Below are 16,788 nucleotides of genomic sequence, written 5' to 3'. Positions count from 1 at the left end.
AGGCCTACAGAACGATAAACGAGCTGTTGATCGTTTTTGCAAGTAGAGGTACATGTCTGTGCTTCTGACATGTGAATCTGTGTGTTTATATTCTTTTGATATGAACGTGGTAAGCTGCAATTCTGTCCAATGTCACAAGTGTTTCTTCACGAATGTGTTGTAGCTTGCCACTCTATTCATGATTTTTGTCCGTGCTGGCGCTTATTTTAGAATCATTTTTAGAAACATATATGCCTTCTGATACCACACAAACCCTTGGAGGCAAGAAAATAACTCAAATAATGCGGAAATTACGTAGGAAATGGATGTAAACAAACATTATGCTTACGACGCGTCTGACGTTCACCTTACCTACCGCTTGGAGCGCTAGTGTCGCTCCATCTGTCAAACGGCAACAACTTTTACAGCAGTGAGTGTCGCGACTGTTATATTAGACTGTGGTACAAACCAGTAAGTGCTCTGTGACGATTTTCGCTTGTTTGTTCTTCTGTGTATTGCTATTATTTTTACTTTATGGCTATACCCATCAGTTCAAGTCTGTCTTTGTAAAGTAACATGATGTATGAATCACGCTCCAAAGGAAGAAGGGTGGAACATCAGAGTTTAACGTCTCATCGATGACGACGCTATCAGAGTCGGAAAACAAGCGCGGAATGGGAAAGAATGGGGAGAGAAATTGACCCTGCTATTTCAAAGGAACCAACGGGAACCTTAGCTTGCACTCCCGAGTAAAAGTTCTGCGTCTGAATACGGCACCACGTCGCACGGTAAACATACCGATACAGTACATGACTGGCTGACTGACAACATGGATTCTTTACAATGGAGCATTCAGATATCTTTCCTATAGAAATTCCAAACGTTTGTTTAGCGACTGCTTATCCCCATATAGCTGATCGTTGGGCTTAAGAGTATATCCAGAGCAAAATTTCACTTCTTTGTATATGTACTTTGACAGATACGGACTGCCACGTAATTATATGGCGGTTAGAAATAGGAAAAGAATTTGGCCGCTAATGCGAGGCAACAAGGTGAAATATTTCACGTGAAAAAAGCTTAATCTAGGAATGACCTTCAAGTTTATCGCAAGAATATCTCCCTTTCATACTTGTTAGTGCCTAACCACCAGTTGTTGGCGTGATTTTTCCGCGTTTGTCATGTACGTCATTTGTCAGCGAGCCGTTAACCTTGTACTTACGGTTCTATGTCGAGGCGCTCTCGCTTACCGGCCGTAGTGCATCAGCGGTCAGCGAGTGTGGCGGACGGCTCTGGGATCGCAATAACACGGCAGCATGGCGGCCGCTCTTCTGACGGCCGCAGTCTTACTGGTGGCTCTGAACGTCGGTAAGTGGTGCCAATGAGCGAGACAGTCCGCTGAAACGAACCGTTCTGAGGCATCAAATTTGTGCGCTAAAGAGCGACTCGTAGCATCTCATTGCCGATACGACACCACACCTGTGTTTGCAGATCTATCGCTTTCTTTATCGGTCAAACAATTTATCATTTTTCATTCGCGTAACTAGTTCAAAACATTCTCTGAAGTAAGGGGTCGCCGGTTTGTTCCGTTAAAATAAAGTAATTTCAAACTTCGTGGCAGATTAAAACTTTACGTCGGACGAGGACTCGAACGTGTTCAAACCTTTGCATTTCGCGAACAAGTGCTCTACCAACTGAGCCATCCAAGCACGACTCAAGGCCGCCTTCACAGCTTCTACTGTCCAAAGCTGTGAGGGCCGGTCGTGAAACGTGCTTGAATTCTCAATTGGTGGACAACTTCGTCGTGAAAGACAAAGATACCAGTTTGTAGTTCCGGTGCAGCACACAATTTTAATCTTCCAGGAAGTTTCAGATCTGCGCAGACTCCGCTACAAAGTGAAAATTCGCCCTGCAAACTTAATTCCCTGTCCATCTCCTCCACTATAAGGCAGTCCTAAGGTTTTCACCCCGTACCTTCAGACGGATAGCTGGCACCCCTCGCCTCTTTGAATGTCGTCAGATTTCCTTTTACACAAGTAATTTTGTTTTCGTTAACACACTGAAGGAACCATTACCTAGTATGATTTTAGTATGTGTCTGTGCAGTTGCGTAATTGTGAGGCCTGTCGATTTCTACACGCAATGTGTAAACAGATATCACAGTTACGCGTCATGTGTTTATCAGATAAATGAATCAAATGTATTGTGCACTTGGTATTAATCTTAGCCACGAGTAGCAAAGATATACTTGTATATTGTGGTTTAAAGCACGTATGAGATTCAACAGGTTTAGCCTGTAGAAGGATACTCTTTACTCCGTATTAGTGGATTAAAGACATTTAGGAATTTGCTGCTAAATTAACGTTTGTAGAGATCACAAAAGCCACAACCGACAACAATGGCGAATGAAGTCTGCCCTGGATTTTGCAGTGGAGCACTCCCATCAGTTGACGGAAGTGGTTTTCAGAGGCAGCAGAAAATCTAAATCAATGTGACCATCGGTAATGTGTGTTTATAGCCTCTGTGTCAAATCTCTTGGTGGGAGAGAGATCATCAGCCACAATAACCGCGGTAACATAAGTGGATCGACAGATCTTTCGAATACTTAAGGATGCTGAGTGGTTGTAGAAGATGGGCTGTATTCGGGTCTCAATATAGATTGCATAGTACGTGTAGATATAGGCAGAACGAGGTCGCAATGCCCTAAAAGGTCATGTGCAAATGAATTGATAATGCGTAGCACGAGGCAACAGACATACCTGTTAACCTGTTGTCTTTTTCTTAGTGAGATTTCATGCGTTTCGTATTTTTCGTATTCATCTCGATTGATGTAGCCTACAAGGATTTAATCCTAACGAAAAGTCGGTTGCTTATTATATCAAATTTTCAGTGTGGATCGTTATTCTGCGCAGTATTGCGTTTTCATTTTATCGATAGGCGTATTTCTATTCTCCATTAAATGTCTTTTAATTTTTTGTTTTGGCAAAATCACTTCAGGCAAATGCTCGGATGGTTCCTATTATAAGACCACAGCCGACTACATGTGGCATCCTTGTCAAACCAAAACTGTCGGTTGCTTTTAAACTGTTATACCAATAGCTTCCTAAAAATTATCCACGGATGAATAAAACTACTGCGGTACTGTTACCACTACTACTACTCCTGTTGTTCCTGTTTGATAATAACAAGTTGCAAACTTTTTCCTTAAAATCATTAGGCCACTACTGGCTGCTGTTATCAGTTATCATGATGATCTACCATGATGTCCTCTGTATGACCTTACACAACTTTTTTTAAATCGTCAGGCACACCACTTATGTAATAGGACAATAACTGCGTGACACCGATACTGAATGTCAATCAAATTTTTGTGGGCAAGTTGTATCCTGAGGAATATGAGAGCAATACATCAATGCGTCAATTATGTGCCCACTTGTTTTAAACGGTTTTCCAAACCGCCTTACATATGAGCTGACTTGGCGACCATTCCGCTTCACCCACTTAATTTAAATGCATACCACCTAGAAACTGTACTGAACGAGCGTTAAACGTTTCACAACAGCTGATCGCAGCACCGTTCTCACTTTAGAAATAAGGTACCTTCATTCTGTTGTCGTTGGGAAAGTCTTGAAATACTTTAGGATGGCTGTCTAATGTTCCTCAAGTGATCGCTATCTACGAAGGAGTGCTGTAAAGTAGTACCTCTGAATGGTCTACTCTGTTTTCAGTATCGGCTGAGGTATTACATGCCATGATTGTGATGTATTCGACTGTTCCGCTCCGCTGACGCAAATTGCAGCCATCTGCCGCTAGAGGGCTCCGAATTGAGGCGTGAAACATGGCCGTATGTAAAGCAACTGTGTGGATGTGTAATCGAATTTCAAATTCGAAGAGTTCGTCCACACATGGGTCACCCTATCCTTCAGCATGACAATGCCAATTCACACACGAGCGTTGCTACATCTGCTACAGTCCGACGCCGTGGCTTCGCCGTCATCGGTCATCCTCCATACAGTCCCACCTTGGCTCCATCCGATTTTCATTTGTTTACAGAACTTATAGAGCACCTTCGAGGACTTCACTTTGATAGAGGTGAAGCGGTGCAAGCGGAGGTCAGCATAGTCGAAAATTTTACAGTGACGGCATCAATAAACTGGTATTTCGTTGGGAGAAATGTGTTCGTCGCCGAGGTGACTATATTGGGAAATAAATGCGTAGACATGAATAGGACGTAGAATGTTAGCAACATTTGTTTCATTTAAAGATGCTTTATGAATTTTCACATAAAAGATTAGGAGGCATTATTTTTCTGCATGCTTTCGTCAAAACAATTTAAAACCTCTACATATCTACGCCACGACGAATGCCAGTCGCATGTCAAGTTAAAAGCATTATGGATACGGTGTCTCATGAGTTATTTGTATAACAACCTGTATTTCTATTCGTGATATAGTACGACCTAGATCAAGACATCTTCTATGAGGCAATCCTGTCCCCTAACGTCTAAAGTACCAATTAAACACGAGAGGCTCTATTTCTTTCGAAAATCCACATAAATACTACCTAGCTATGCACAAGGCAACAGGATTTCGTATAACTCCTGAAAGCAGTGACGTGTAATGATGTTAGAAACCATGACGTTAATAAAGGGCTACTGTAAAGACTTATTCTTCCTCAAAGCTCTACATTTTGCGATGGATAACATGTAAAAATATGATTGATGAATGAATAGAACTATGAAGTCGCCAAGTTTGCAATTTGCACTCTCCAAATGTTCTATGAACGTCGCACGTCCAGGCGGTAGTCAAAGTTCGTTCCAGATCGGACAACCAATGCAAACCTTTCAGAAATCTTGGTCAGAATCAGGATTTTTAATTTAATTCCGTGCCAATATGTCGCAAAGAAAAAGTAATGAAGGGGTAGTTTATGTAACAGACTATTTGTTTACGAGTACATGGAGTAAAGTAGATGATCTAGTCGAAATGAATAGTATAAGTATTGAAGTGGACATTATCCCTGTTAGTTATTTCATCGCCCTCCCCCTCTGTGGGTGAGGGGGAGGGATGGAGGGGTAATGGGGCGTGGGAGGCTGTCAGCGGTTCATTCATCCCACTCTTCAGACCATGGACAAGTAAAACTAACCGAGACGAAAAATACTAATATAAATGTGAGATATTTACAAGCGAATTAAAAAATTTTACAGGTGAAATCATTGAAAGTTTTATATATACGAAACTTGACTTTCTTCATTTGTAATTTAAAAGAGGAAAAACAAAAGGTAAAACTGAAAACAATAAGTATACATCGAAAAAATGATGTAAAACACTACTCTGAAAAAGATGCAGTTCACTGTTACTTAAACAGGAAGGAACTGCCCTGTCGTTGTTGCTGTAGGGCAAAGGTTGGGGATTGAGGAGGGTAGGAGGGTGCGGGGGGTGTAAAGGTGGAGGACTGATGTGTGGTGTCGATGGACCAGGAGTCAACTTTGGGAGGCAGGAAGGGATAAGCAGTTGTGGGTGTCAGTAAGGCCACAATTTTAAGGCGAGAAGGGGACCAGAGAAGGAATGGGATACAGAAAAATGGGTAGGGAAATCTGGGTAGAGTAGGAGAAGGGACCCCTGATGAGGTAGAATGGCTGACATGGATTTATAGTTGGAAGGATGGGTAAACGTGGGTTGGAGTTCTTAGTCTGGGAGAGGGAGACGGTAGAAATTTCGTTGACGGTGTGCAGGTGGAGAGTTGGCGGAATGTGTCGGTAGCTTGCTAGGGTTGGAAAATAGAGGGGAAATAATAGGTTATCGGAGCCGAGTTTGCAGATGGTGTAGGTTGTTAGGGAATGTTAATTGTAAGTGAAGAGAGGTGGGACTTTGATGGGATGGTAAAGGACTCATGTGTTCGAAGGTAAATGAATGCGGATAGCGAGCCGGAGTGCTTCACGTGCAAGGATATGGAGAGACATATAACTTAGGTAGGCAGATGTCCAAGCAACGTTTTCGTAGGACAGAATCTGTGGGATCAAGTTTTTGTAGGTATGTTGGAAAGGTGCAACCCCAAAATACGAGCAGTTAGTAATTTTTGTCTATTGTGATCTTTCTGTTCTACATCGAGATCTACATACGTACTCCGAAAGCTACAGTATGGCTTGCTTCACTTTCCTGTTCCACTCGGAAATAGAGCGAGGCGAAAGCGACTATCTACACTCCTGGAAATGGAAAAAAGAACACATTGACACCAGTGTGTCAGACCCACCATACTTGCTCCGGACACTGCGAGAGGGCTGTACAAGCAATGATCACACGCACGGCACAGCGGACACACCAGGAACCGCGGTGTTGGCCGTCGAATGGCGCTAGCTGCGCAGCATTTGTGCACCGCCGCCGTCAGTGTCAGCCAGTTTGCCGTGGCATACGGAGCTCCATCGCAGTCTTTAACACTGGTAGCATGCCGCGACAGCGTGGACGTGAACCGTATGTGCAGTTGACGGACTTTGAGCGAGGGCGTATAGTGAGCATGCGGGAGGCCGGGTGGACATACCGCCGAATTGCTCAAGACGTGGGGCGTGAGGTCTCCACAGTACATCGATGTTGTCGCCAGTGGTCGGCGGAAGGTGCACGTGCCCGTCGACCTGGGACCGGACCGCAGCGACGCACGGATGCACGCCAAGACCGTAGGATCCTACGCAGTGCCGTAGGGGACCGCATCGCCACTTCCCAGCAAATTAGGGACACTGTTGCTCCTGGGGTATCGGCGAGGACCATTCGCAACCGTCTCCATGAAGCTGGGCTACGGTCCCGCACACCGTTAGGCCGTCTTCCGCTCACGCCCCAACATCGTGCAGCCCGCCTCCAGTGGTGTCGCGACAGGCGTGAATGGAGGGACGAATGGAGACGTGTCGTCTTCAGCGATGAGAGTCGCTTCTGCCTTGGTGCCAATGATGGTCGTATGCGTGTTTGGCGCCGTGCAGGTGAGCGCCACAATCAGGACTGCATACAACCGAGGCACACAGGGCCAACACCCGGCATCATGGTGTGGGGAGCGATCTCCTACACTGGCCGTACACCACTGGTGATCGTCGAGGGGACACTGAATAGTGCACGGTACATCCAAACCGTCATCGAACCCATCGTTCTACCATTCCTAGACCGGCAAGGGAACTTGCTGTTCCAACAGGACAATGCACGTCCGCGTGTATCCCGTGCCACCCAACGTGCTCTAGAAGGTGTAAGTCAACTACCCTGGCCAGCAAGATCTCCGGATCTGTCCCCCATTGAGCATGTTTGGGACTGGATGAAGCGTCGTCTCACGCGGTCTGCACGTCCAGCACGAACGCTGGTCCAACTGAGGCGCCAGGTGGAAATGGCATGGCAAGCCGTTCCACAGGACTACATCCAGCATCTCTACGATCGTCTCCATGGGAGAATAGCAGCCTGCATTGCTGCGAAAGGTGGATATACACTGTACTAGTGCCGACATTGTGCATGCTCTGTTGCCTGTGTCTATGTGCCTGTGGTTCTGTCAGTGTGATCATGTGATGTATCTGACCCCAGGAATGTGTCAATAAAGTTTCCCCTTCCTGGGACAATGAATTCACGGTGTTCTTATTTCAATTTCCAGGAGTGTATATGCCACTGTATGAGCCCAAATTTCTTGTATCTTCTCTTCCTCGTCCTTACGCAAAACGTATGTTGGCGGCAGTACAACCGTTCTGCAGTCAACTTCAGATGTGTGTTCTCTAAATTTTCTCATTAGTATTCATCGAAAGGCACGCCCCCTTCCCTCCAGGAATTCCTATTTGAATTCCCGAAGCATTTCCGCAACACTTGCTTGCTGCTGGAACCCACCGGTAAGAAACCTAGTAGTCTACCTCTGAATTGGTTCGATTTAGTTTAATCCGACCTGTTATGGATCTTAAACACTCGGGTAGTACTCACGACCAGGTAGCACTAGCTTCTTATATGCGGACTCCTTTACAGATGAAGCACACTTCCCAAAAATTCTCCCAATAAACCGAATCTATCATTCGCCTTCCCTACAACAATCCTCATATGCTCTTTACATCTCATACCACTTTGCTACGTTACGTCCAGACATTTAAACGACGTGATTGTGTCAAGCATGACACTACTAATGCTGTATTCGAACGTTAAGGGTTTGTTATTCCTATTAATTCCGGATTAACTTACAGTTTTCTACATTTAGAGCTATGTGTCATTCAATACACCAAGTTAAAAATTTTTTCTGAGTCATACTGTATCCTCCTACAGCCACTCAACATGGACACCTTCCTGTACACCACAACATCATAGGGGACAACCGCGAAATGCTGCCCACCGTTTCCACCAGGTCTTTTATGTAACCAGAAAACAATAGCAGTTTCATATCAGCGCACACTCCGCTGCAGAGTGAAAATCTCATTCTGGAAATAGCAGTTCTGTCACACTTCCCTTGGGGTACCTCTGAGAATATCCTTGTCTCTGATGAACACTAGTAGATGAGGTTTCCATGTCAGTCGCCGGACGATTGTTAGTCCAAGATACTTTAGAGCTTACGCCTCTCGCCATATGAGGCTATTTGAAGCACCAAGGAATACAGTTGAACATGATCGTTTTGATGGTTCATGTGTTACGCTATGGGGAGGCAGAATATCACATGGGGCTATTGACCTCCAAATCTTTCAGCACGGTACACTAGCCGGTCAGTTTTGTTTAACATCGTACTCCTTTCTCTTGCGCGTCTTTTCGGGGGTGCATTCGGCCATGGCTTCATTTTTTGTGGTTGATACTGCGCGACCGCAAGAAACCATTGCCACCTTCGTCACCAGCACGGGAGCAAATTTTGCAATATGCATTGCAGCCCTTGGTGATTAATCTTCGCAATACCAAGTGGGAGGCGGAGGAGGGGTACTTTATGCCCACCTTTTGAAAATATTGTAATCTACAACTTTTCTTATGTTTCAAAATTGGAAATCTTCTACCAGATTTAAGTAATGTTTTAGATGTTTCAGTTAAATTTAACCCAAAAAATTAAGTCTTAATAACAAACGTCCCTTTCCCCATTGAATGTCATATTCAGTATTTTTAGGTTCAGGACCGTTACACATCAACATTTCTTTGGAAAGTATGTTGTGATTAAATGTGGTCAACAACAATTAACGAAATTTGCATTTGAAAGAGCGTTGATGTTGCAAATAATGTGATAAACAATATTTTCAGTATCTGGGCACTACTTACACATCATAGCCTTTTTAAAAAGTATGTTGTTAATGTAAGTCTACAAAATGAACGAATTAACGGAAGCGGCGTTTTAAGATTTTTATAGAGTGGATGTAAAGGGCCCCCTGCCCTTGGTAATGCGCGTTATGGAAAACGCGTTGGTTTTACGAGTGTTAAGAATCTAGTAACGCCTTCAGTAATGTGCAGGGGACCATCATAGATTACTGTGACTTAAGTGTAATTATTATCTTTGAACACAAATGTCATTTCTGTTCGTCTCACTGCATACTTCTTTCAATTATCTTCTGAACTACACTCTAGCAGTTCTTTCTATGCGTGGCCCAAGTTTCATCAAGTTACGTTACTTGGCAGCAACCCATTATGCGTTAGTTACTTTCGTCCTTAAGTTTTGCACATCAGTGCATTTTGTGAATATAACCATCGACATCACTTCTTATGTTTATGTGGGGACGTAGAACCGCCGGCTCTGCCCCCAATAATATCGCTGCCCTACCGCAGCAAGAACAACAGCAACTTTGCCACGTCAGATCTCTGTAGTAGCGCTGTATGCTATACGCGTTGTGTATACGCTGCGAGAGTAAAAGTATTCATATTCATAGTAAATGACGATAGTGTGAATGATTATTTATCGTCGTAATTATAACTCCCGCTCCTCACTACCTACATTTCCTTTCTATAGCGTAGTTCCGGCAACTACAGTCATCTGATCAAAACAGAACTCCTAAGGTACCGTTAATCATGAATGCTAAGTCCGCCTCCGTAGCGTAGAGGTAGCGTTTCCACCTGCCATGCAAGGGGTCAGGGTTCGATTCCCGGCAAGGGGACTCGGTGTTGTGTGTCTCTCGTGATCATGAAAACTTTGCATAAGCGGGTCATAGGTTGTGTTGACGCTGACACTGAACGTTGTTTTACAAGTTCCGTACAACAATTTCTTTATATCTAACTATCCTCTTTCCCGGCTTTGAGACAAAAGAAATTTGTACTGTATAACTAATTGTTGGGTTTGTTAGATAGTTATTACAGTACACAGACACTGTACGTTTCTTTATCGCTTTAAAATCAGTTCACAGCTAATCTATAAAAGACAAAATCTTCTTGTGAACAATTAACACAGTACACGCATTGCCGTACCCGCAATACGCGCATTGTTGTGACTGTGGTGTCCGGCATTCAGTGAGGACTGCGTCAGTCTGTGTCGTGTCGTGTCGCTATTACGTTTCGTCTTCCGTGTCTTTTGTTCTGCTTGCGCGTTTTAATTGACTGTGCGCTGTGCGGCATACGTCTTCTAAAAGGAAACGCGTTGTCTTATCGTTAGCAGACAAAGTAAGGCCTCGAACAAATTAGACCAAGGCCTGAGTGGTTGTTTGTGAAAAAGCAAAAATTTTAGCCGAGAAAATCGACAGTTTGTCTTCATGTAAAGCAAACAGTGGCTGTCTACAAAATTTCAAGGCAAAGCATGCTATTCATGACTTGGGTTAAAGTGGCAAAAAACTATCAGCAGATTCAAAAGCAGCAGAAAATTTTATTGAAAAATTCAAAACTTAAGCAGAAACGTGCGATTCTGAATTTTTACACGACGCAGATGAGACAGACCTAATTTTGAAGGCTTTACGTGAAACATTTTTAGCTTCTAAAGGGGAAGCTAGTGCTCCTGGGCATTTACTAAAGACCATGTTATCGTTATAACCTGTACTAAGTGTATGAGAAACTAAAGAAAACACCCCTTCTGTTGATAAGAAAATCGAAAAACCCGCGGTGCTTCAAAAATGTGAAAAAACTTTCCATCTTTTACAAGAATAAATCAAAAGCCTGGATTACTACTACTTTGCTTAGCGTATGGTACGATTCAGTTTTCATACCTGAAGTAAAAAAAAAAAAAATACCAAAAGGCCACGGGGAAAGATGACAGTAAGTTGATGTTAATTTTGGATAGTGCACCCTCCTACCCCAAAGAAAGCCTTCGTGACAGAGAAGATATACATTTTAAAACACTCTTCCTGCCGCTAAACGCAACGAGTCCGCTGCAGCCAGTGAACCAACTGGTTGTCCAAGCTATGAAGCGACATTACAGAAGACAACTGTTGAGGAAACTCTTGACAGAAAATTGAAACGAAGAAGGCATTGTGACTCATCACGAAAAATTGAATTTAAAAGACTGCTCTTGCATCGTGATGGAAGCATGACATTTGGTGAAGACAACCACTTTGAAAAGGGCTTGGCTGAAATGAAAGGCATTTCAACCAAAGACTGGGTGCAGAAATACGATGATGAAAAGAAGAAGCGTGAAAAGGAAGAGGCAGAAAGAGAAACAGAAGACGACGAAATATTACTTGAGGACATAACAGAGATCCTTTTGAAAATTCCTGGACGTGCAGTGCAGAGAATATAGGCGAGTGGCTTGCTTGTGGTTCTTCGGAACGTGGATTCCAGATTCTTAGTGACGATGAAATCACTCACAGTGTGAGAGAAGAAACTGATGGCCATGACTATGACATTGTCACTGAACCAGATGCTGGACCGTCAGTTGCGGAAGCGTTTGCGTGTGTTGACACTGCGCTTAAGTAAATGGAGCAGCAGCCTGAGTTCGGCTATATACAGCTGCTCACGTCAAGCGGATACGAGACTTGGCTCTACGAAAAAAATTTAAGACAGCAAAACAACTGACTGTGGACGATATGTTCAAGAACTGAAACTGTGTGTGAGTATAGTACTGTACAAAATCCAAGCAAGATTGTTATGTAGTCATTAAATTATTGTTACATTAGTGTTTATACATGAATTTATGTTTTTTTTAAAGAAATGACCTGTTTTCGTCATTGTTTATCCAATTACCCAGATCTTTGATTAACCGGATCTGGTACAGTCCCGAATCATCCGGATAATTGGAGTTCTACTGTTCTAAGTTGTGATCTGATAATGATACCAGTCGAAGCGACATTATAAATGGAGAGATATATTGAGCGATCTATACGGCTCAGTCCACAGAATATTTTTCGTTAATATCATAGCAGTTCCTGTCACCATCTTCATCCGACCAGAACTGATGGTCGCCCTGCAGGAACTTCAATGAAGATAATAGCGCTACATAAAACTGCATTCGAAGCTACGTCCTTCATGCGATGTACTGCTGTTAAGGAAATAGTGCAAGTCCGGACAATGTCAAAGTAGCGAAAGTGTTATCAGTTGGATTGTTTGTTCGTCTAACCTAGTGTTCGAAGCTGATAGCGCTTTTTGGGGCCGGAACTACAATCTTTGCCAAATGAGACAAGCTTCACTTTGCTGTCCCTTCTCTCACTCACCCATAATAAAAATCAACAGTTTTATAACACTAATTTAGGTAACATATTCCCAAATGAACATCACTATCTCATAACATTAACTTATTTTACTGACTGAAGTAAGGTGAGACTCAAAACAAACAAAAACAATTAAATAAATACAAAAAGTAAAAGATGAGTACTCATTACACAGATAATAAATTTAAAATTTCACTTTCCGAGTTTTTTGGTCAAAAGTGTTTATGATCTCATCACATTTTGTGGTAACAGCTCGTCTGTGCTCTGTGGAGACTGTGTTCTGATTTGTTAATCATCGTTAAGCAACGGTGCTCCTCAAAAATTTTTTAATTAGGTTCAGCATGCTGAAACTCTTTTCTCCAAAGGAAACAGAAACTGTGATAATAAGGAATATTTGTAAGGCTGTAGAATGATTGGGCTACACCTATACCAATATATTTTTATGATAAATATAATTTTTGGGATACATTTTTATGAATTGAACTTAAAGTGGATGATGCAGTCGCATCAAGCAAGTCTCTCTCTATTGCCAGTGCACGGTGTTTGAAACTTAGAGTTTAAAAAAATAAATTTTTCGTTGTTAAGGTCTTCTACATAGCTGTCTCGCAGTTGCATTGATTTGGTCTTTAAGTCCTCCACATCTGTTTCTTGATTTGGATTCCACACAAAAAACTAAACTTTGCATTAATTTTCACCAGTTCCTTAAACGTGCACCTCGGCTTCAAACAGTTGTTTCAACATCCTGAACATATCCTTCTGTGAATGTTCACATCCCTCAGTCCCACAAACCTCTTCGGTCATTTTTTCTTCCCACTAATCTTTTTTTCTCAGAATTCCTTGATAGCTCATTATTTTCTGCTAATATTTTGGCCTCAGAAATAGCTTAGGACTGTAGAAGTCTCTAGAAGCTTTAAGAGAGCTCAAAAAGTCTTGAATATTTCGAGCAGCTTTATCAACAGTAATTGCATACCAGTAATAACTTAAATCAATGAATCTGAGTTTTCTCATATTTTTTAAAAATAGATATAGCCTCGGTTATTGTTTCTGGTATTGACAAGTTATAAGTTTCAACGTCTTCCAAAGACCCTTTGTAACTTGATCAAAATGCTTGTAAATAGCTTTGACTGCTTCTATTCTTGCAGACAATCTACTCTTGCTGTGGGATTTCAATGTTATGGGAACATGCTTTTGTAAGATTTTCCATCTTGAATTTCAAGGCGTAAAGAATGGATATAACTGACGGGAAGTTCCAAAAAAATATTTGAGCTTCTGTAGATGCGTCGGATGCATGTGTTACTACTAAATTTAAAGAGTGAGTAACACATGCTGCAATATAGAGCAGCTCATTCTTCTCAAAATATTCTTGACAGGACCGCTTTGTGCTGTCGTCATGAGACTGTCATCTGCAGTATTTCCGGTTCAATCCATGTTATTATATTTCTCTTGACTAAGACCGTCTCATGTTTTGTCTCTAACTGTAAAAAAGCCAACAAAACTTTCCACAACTACTCAGTTATTCGACTTGTCGTAGTGAACTACTTGAATCATATGCTCATTGTGGCTTGTACCTGGAGCGCAGTCAAACATTAATGAAAATATATTTATATCTTGTCTTATTTTGTTGATAATTACGTCAAAGAACTTATTTCGTATATTTTTGGAAAAATAGCTAATCTGGCCTTATATGCAGACGAAGGGAGCACTATAGTGTGATATGGGATCAATGGTATGTCGAAATTTATATGGATCCCCTGACTAACCAAATTCTTTTGTTCCTCACATTCCTACAAAAAGAACAGCATCAATAATACAGCGCAACACTGCTCTCCAATGAGATTCCTTTTTCTTAACCTGGTTTTATAGTTTTCTATCAATACCCCTGTTTATTTGAGGAAACTATACAGCGTTCCATGGGTAAAAATAAAGCTTACGTTTTGGTGAATTTTCATGGCGAGGCAATTTCCCTCTAAACCTTTTCCAATTAATCATCCTTTCCTCTTTAACTAAGAATGATTTTGACTCAAAATCTGAACCAAAATGAAACTGTTTGTTTTCTGCTCTCATTTTTATGACATATCACCTTTCAATTCCAATCTCTTCAGCCTCACAATTCAAACTCACAAGTCCCCTCTTTTGATGAAGATCAGCTGATGTTCCAGGAATTGGTGTTTCATATTTCACTGCGTCGTCTATTTCCTTTTTATTCGAGGCATCTTAGTGGTTAACTTCAATTTCACCTGAAACAAAAAATTATGAAATCGATACAAAACCTGTGAGATTCACTGTCCTTTTTTGTTGTGGCAGTTTTACAATAACGTTAAGTGGTTAATCCCTTAAAAATTACGCATAAAAACGGACACAAAAAGAAAGCTATCCATATTTAATTGGTTATAGTCTCTATCAGTAATGATAGTCTCAATCAGTAACGTAAAATTTGTACGATAGCATGAGATAATTCAATAAAAATCTACCGTTATTTGCTTCAAGCTTACATAAATATTTTCATCCGTTACTTTCTATTAACATTTATGCTCCATTTCATCTTCTATTTCATGTGTATACGTCATTGATTTAGAACATACAGCATTCAGCTCCAGTATTTTGTACTAGCTTAGCTCTCACTGTTTCGCACGTGTGGACTGTATGGTCTACACAGTTTTTTTAAATAGAATTTTTATGTTTTTCACTAACTGAAACATCTTCTAAACTTTTCACGCTATTTAAGGCCGTAGAAGAAGGTTTTTCCCGAATGTACTTCTGACCAAAAAGCCATTCTGGTAGGTGAGGTCAGAGGTCTTTGTTAATCCCGCGTCTTGAATTGTTTTGGTGATATTTCTATAACAATTTTCATTCGCTAACATACGTATCCTCAGAAGTTAAATACAAGTTATCATAGGTTTAGTTTCAAAAATGTTTAAATATAGCGAAATATTTTCATAAAATTCTAATCCCCTATTTCACCGCCTTAGGGAAACTTCCAAAATAACACTGAAACACATATTTTTTTTATTTCTACCCGAGAAGCCAAATACAAGTTTTAAGAGATTTAGCTTAAAAATTGTTTCCGTAGTTAAGTATTTCCATAAAAATTTTCACCTCGTTATTTTACGCCCTTAGGGGTTGAATTTCCAAAAACAGTGAAACACCTGATTTTTTTATTTCTGACCGAGAAGCCAAATACGAACGTTCTTAGATTTACGTTTAAAAATACTTCATAATGAAATATTTTCATAGAAATTTTAAGTTTGTACCCTTAGTGGTTTTGGGCATGGCGATGATGAGTCAGTGAATCAGTCACGCCCTATTTCACATTTCACCCCTTTAGGGGTTGGATTTACCTAAACACTAACACACGTGTTTTTATGTTTCTAACCGAGAAGCGGAGCCAAAAATTTCGTAGATTTAGATTTAAAAATGTTTTTGTAACGAGGTATTTTTATAAAATATTTCATCCAACTTGTATCTGACCTTTCGATATTGAATTCCAAAAATACTGAAAGAGATATTTTTTATTTGTATAAGAGAAGTGAGATACCAATTTCGGTAGATGTGGCTTTCAAAATGCTTTAGTAGTTTTCTAATAAATGATTTATTTTCAGTGAAAACGGTCACCCACTGTTTCACCCCCATAGGAGTTAAATTCCCAAAAATGCTGAAACAACTATTTCTTTATTTCTGTCCAAGAAACCAAATACCATTTTTCGTAGTTCTAGCTTCAAAATTGCCTTAACAGCGACATGTTTTGAAAAACCATTCATCGCCTGTTTCACCCCCTTAGGTGCCTAATATCGTAAAATCCCTTCTTAAAAGACGCCTACAGTATAAGATCAACACCCTCTGCAAATTTCAAGTTTCTGTCCCTATTGGTTTGGGCTGGCTGATGATGAGTCAGTGTCAGCCAGTTGGGACATTGCCTTATATACATACAGGGTGTACATAAAGTCCGGGAGCACTTTCAATTATTTATCGCACAAGAACTAAACATTGTACAGATGTCATCAATATTGCATCTTGAAGAGAAACCCTGAAAGTTTTTTTTTATTTTTTATTTTTTTAATACAAACATTCGATATGCGAACCACGAGTGACCCGGCAGACGCCAATACTGTAATCGAATTCTTGGCATACCCGTTCCAGCACGGCATCGTCAACTGTGGCAGTTGCTTCCCGTATTCTCTCCCGGAGCTCTGTTAGGGTAGGTTAGTGTTGTTTTAACGTCCCGTCGACAACGAGGTCATTAGAGACGGAGCGCAAGCTCGGGTTAGGGAAGGACGGGGAAGGAAA

At 41.3% G+C, this 16,788-nt stretch overlaps 1 protein-coding gene across 1 annotated transcript in view; it reads left to right on the top strand.

Annotated features, from left to right (window-relative positions):
* The first annotated feature begins 1,195 nt into the window (after positions 1–1,195).
* The window catches only part of LOC124593733 (lysosomal acid glucosylceramidase-like), a 152,182-nt gene continuing 136,589 nt past the window's right edge, over positions 1,196–16,788 (top strand). The window contains exon 1 of the mRNA XM_047132063.1: positions 1,196–1,344. Within this exon, the coding sequence (XP_046988019.1) occupies positions 1,293–1,344 (52 nt within the window). The 5' untranslated portion in view covers positions 1,196–1,292. The remainder of the gene's footprint in view (positions 1,345–16,788) is intronic.

This window comes from Schistocerca americana, chromosome 2, assembly GCF_021461395.2.
Source record: "Schistocerca americana isolate TAMUIC-IGC-003095 chromosome 2, iqSchAmer2.1, whole genome shotgun sequence".
Classification (NCBI taxonomy): domain Eukaryota; kingdom Metazoa; phylum Arthropoda; class Insecta; order Orthoptera; family Acrididae; genus Schistocerca; species Schistocerca americana.
This window is presented reverse-complemented; position numbering and strand designations above follow the sequence as displayed.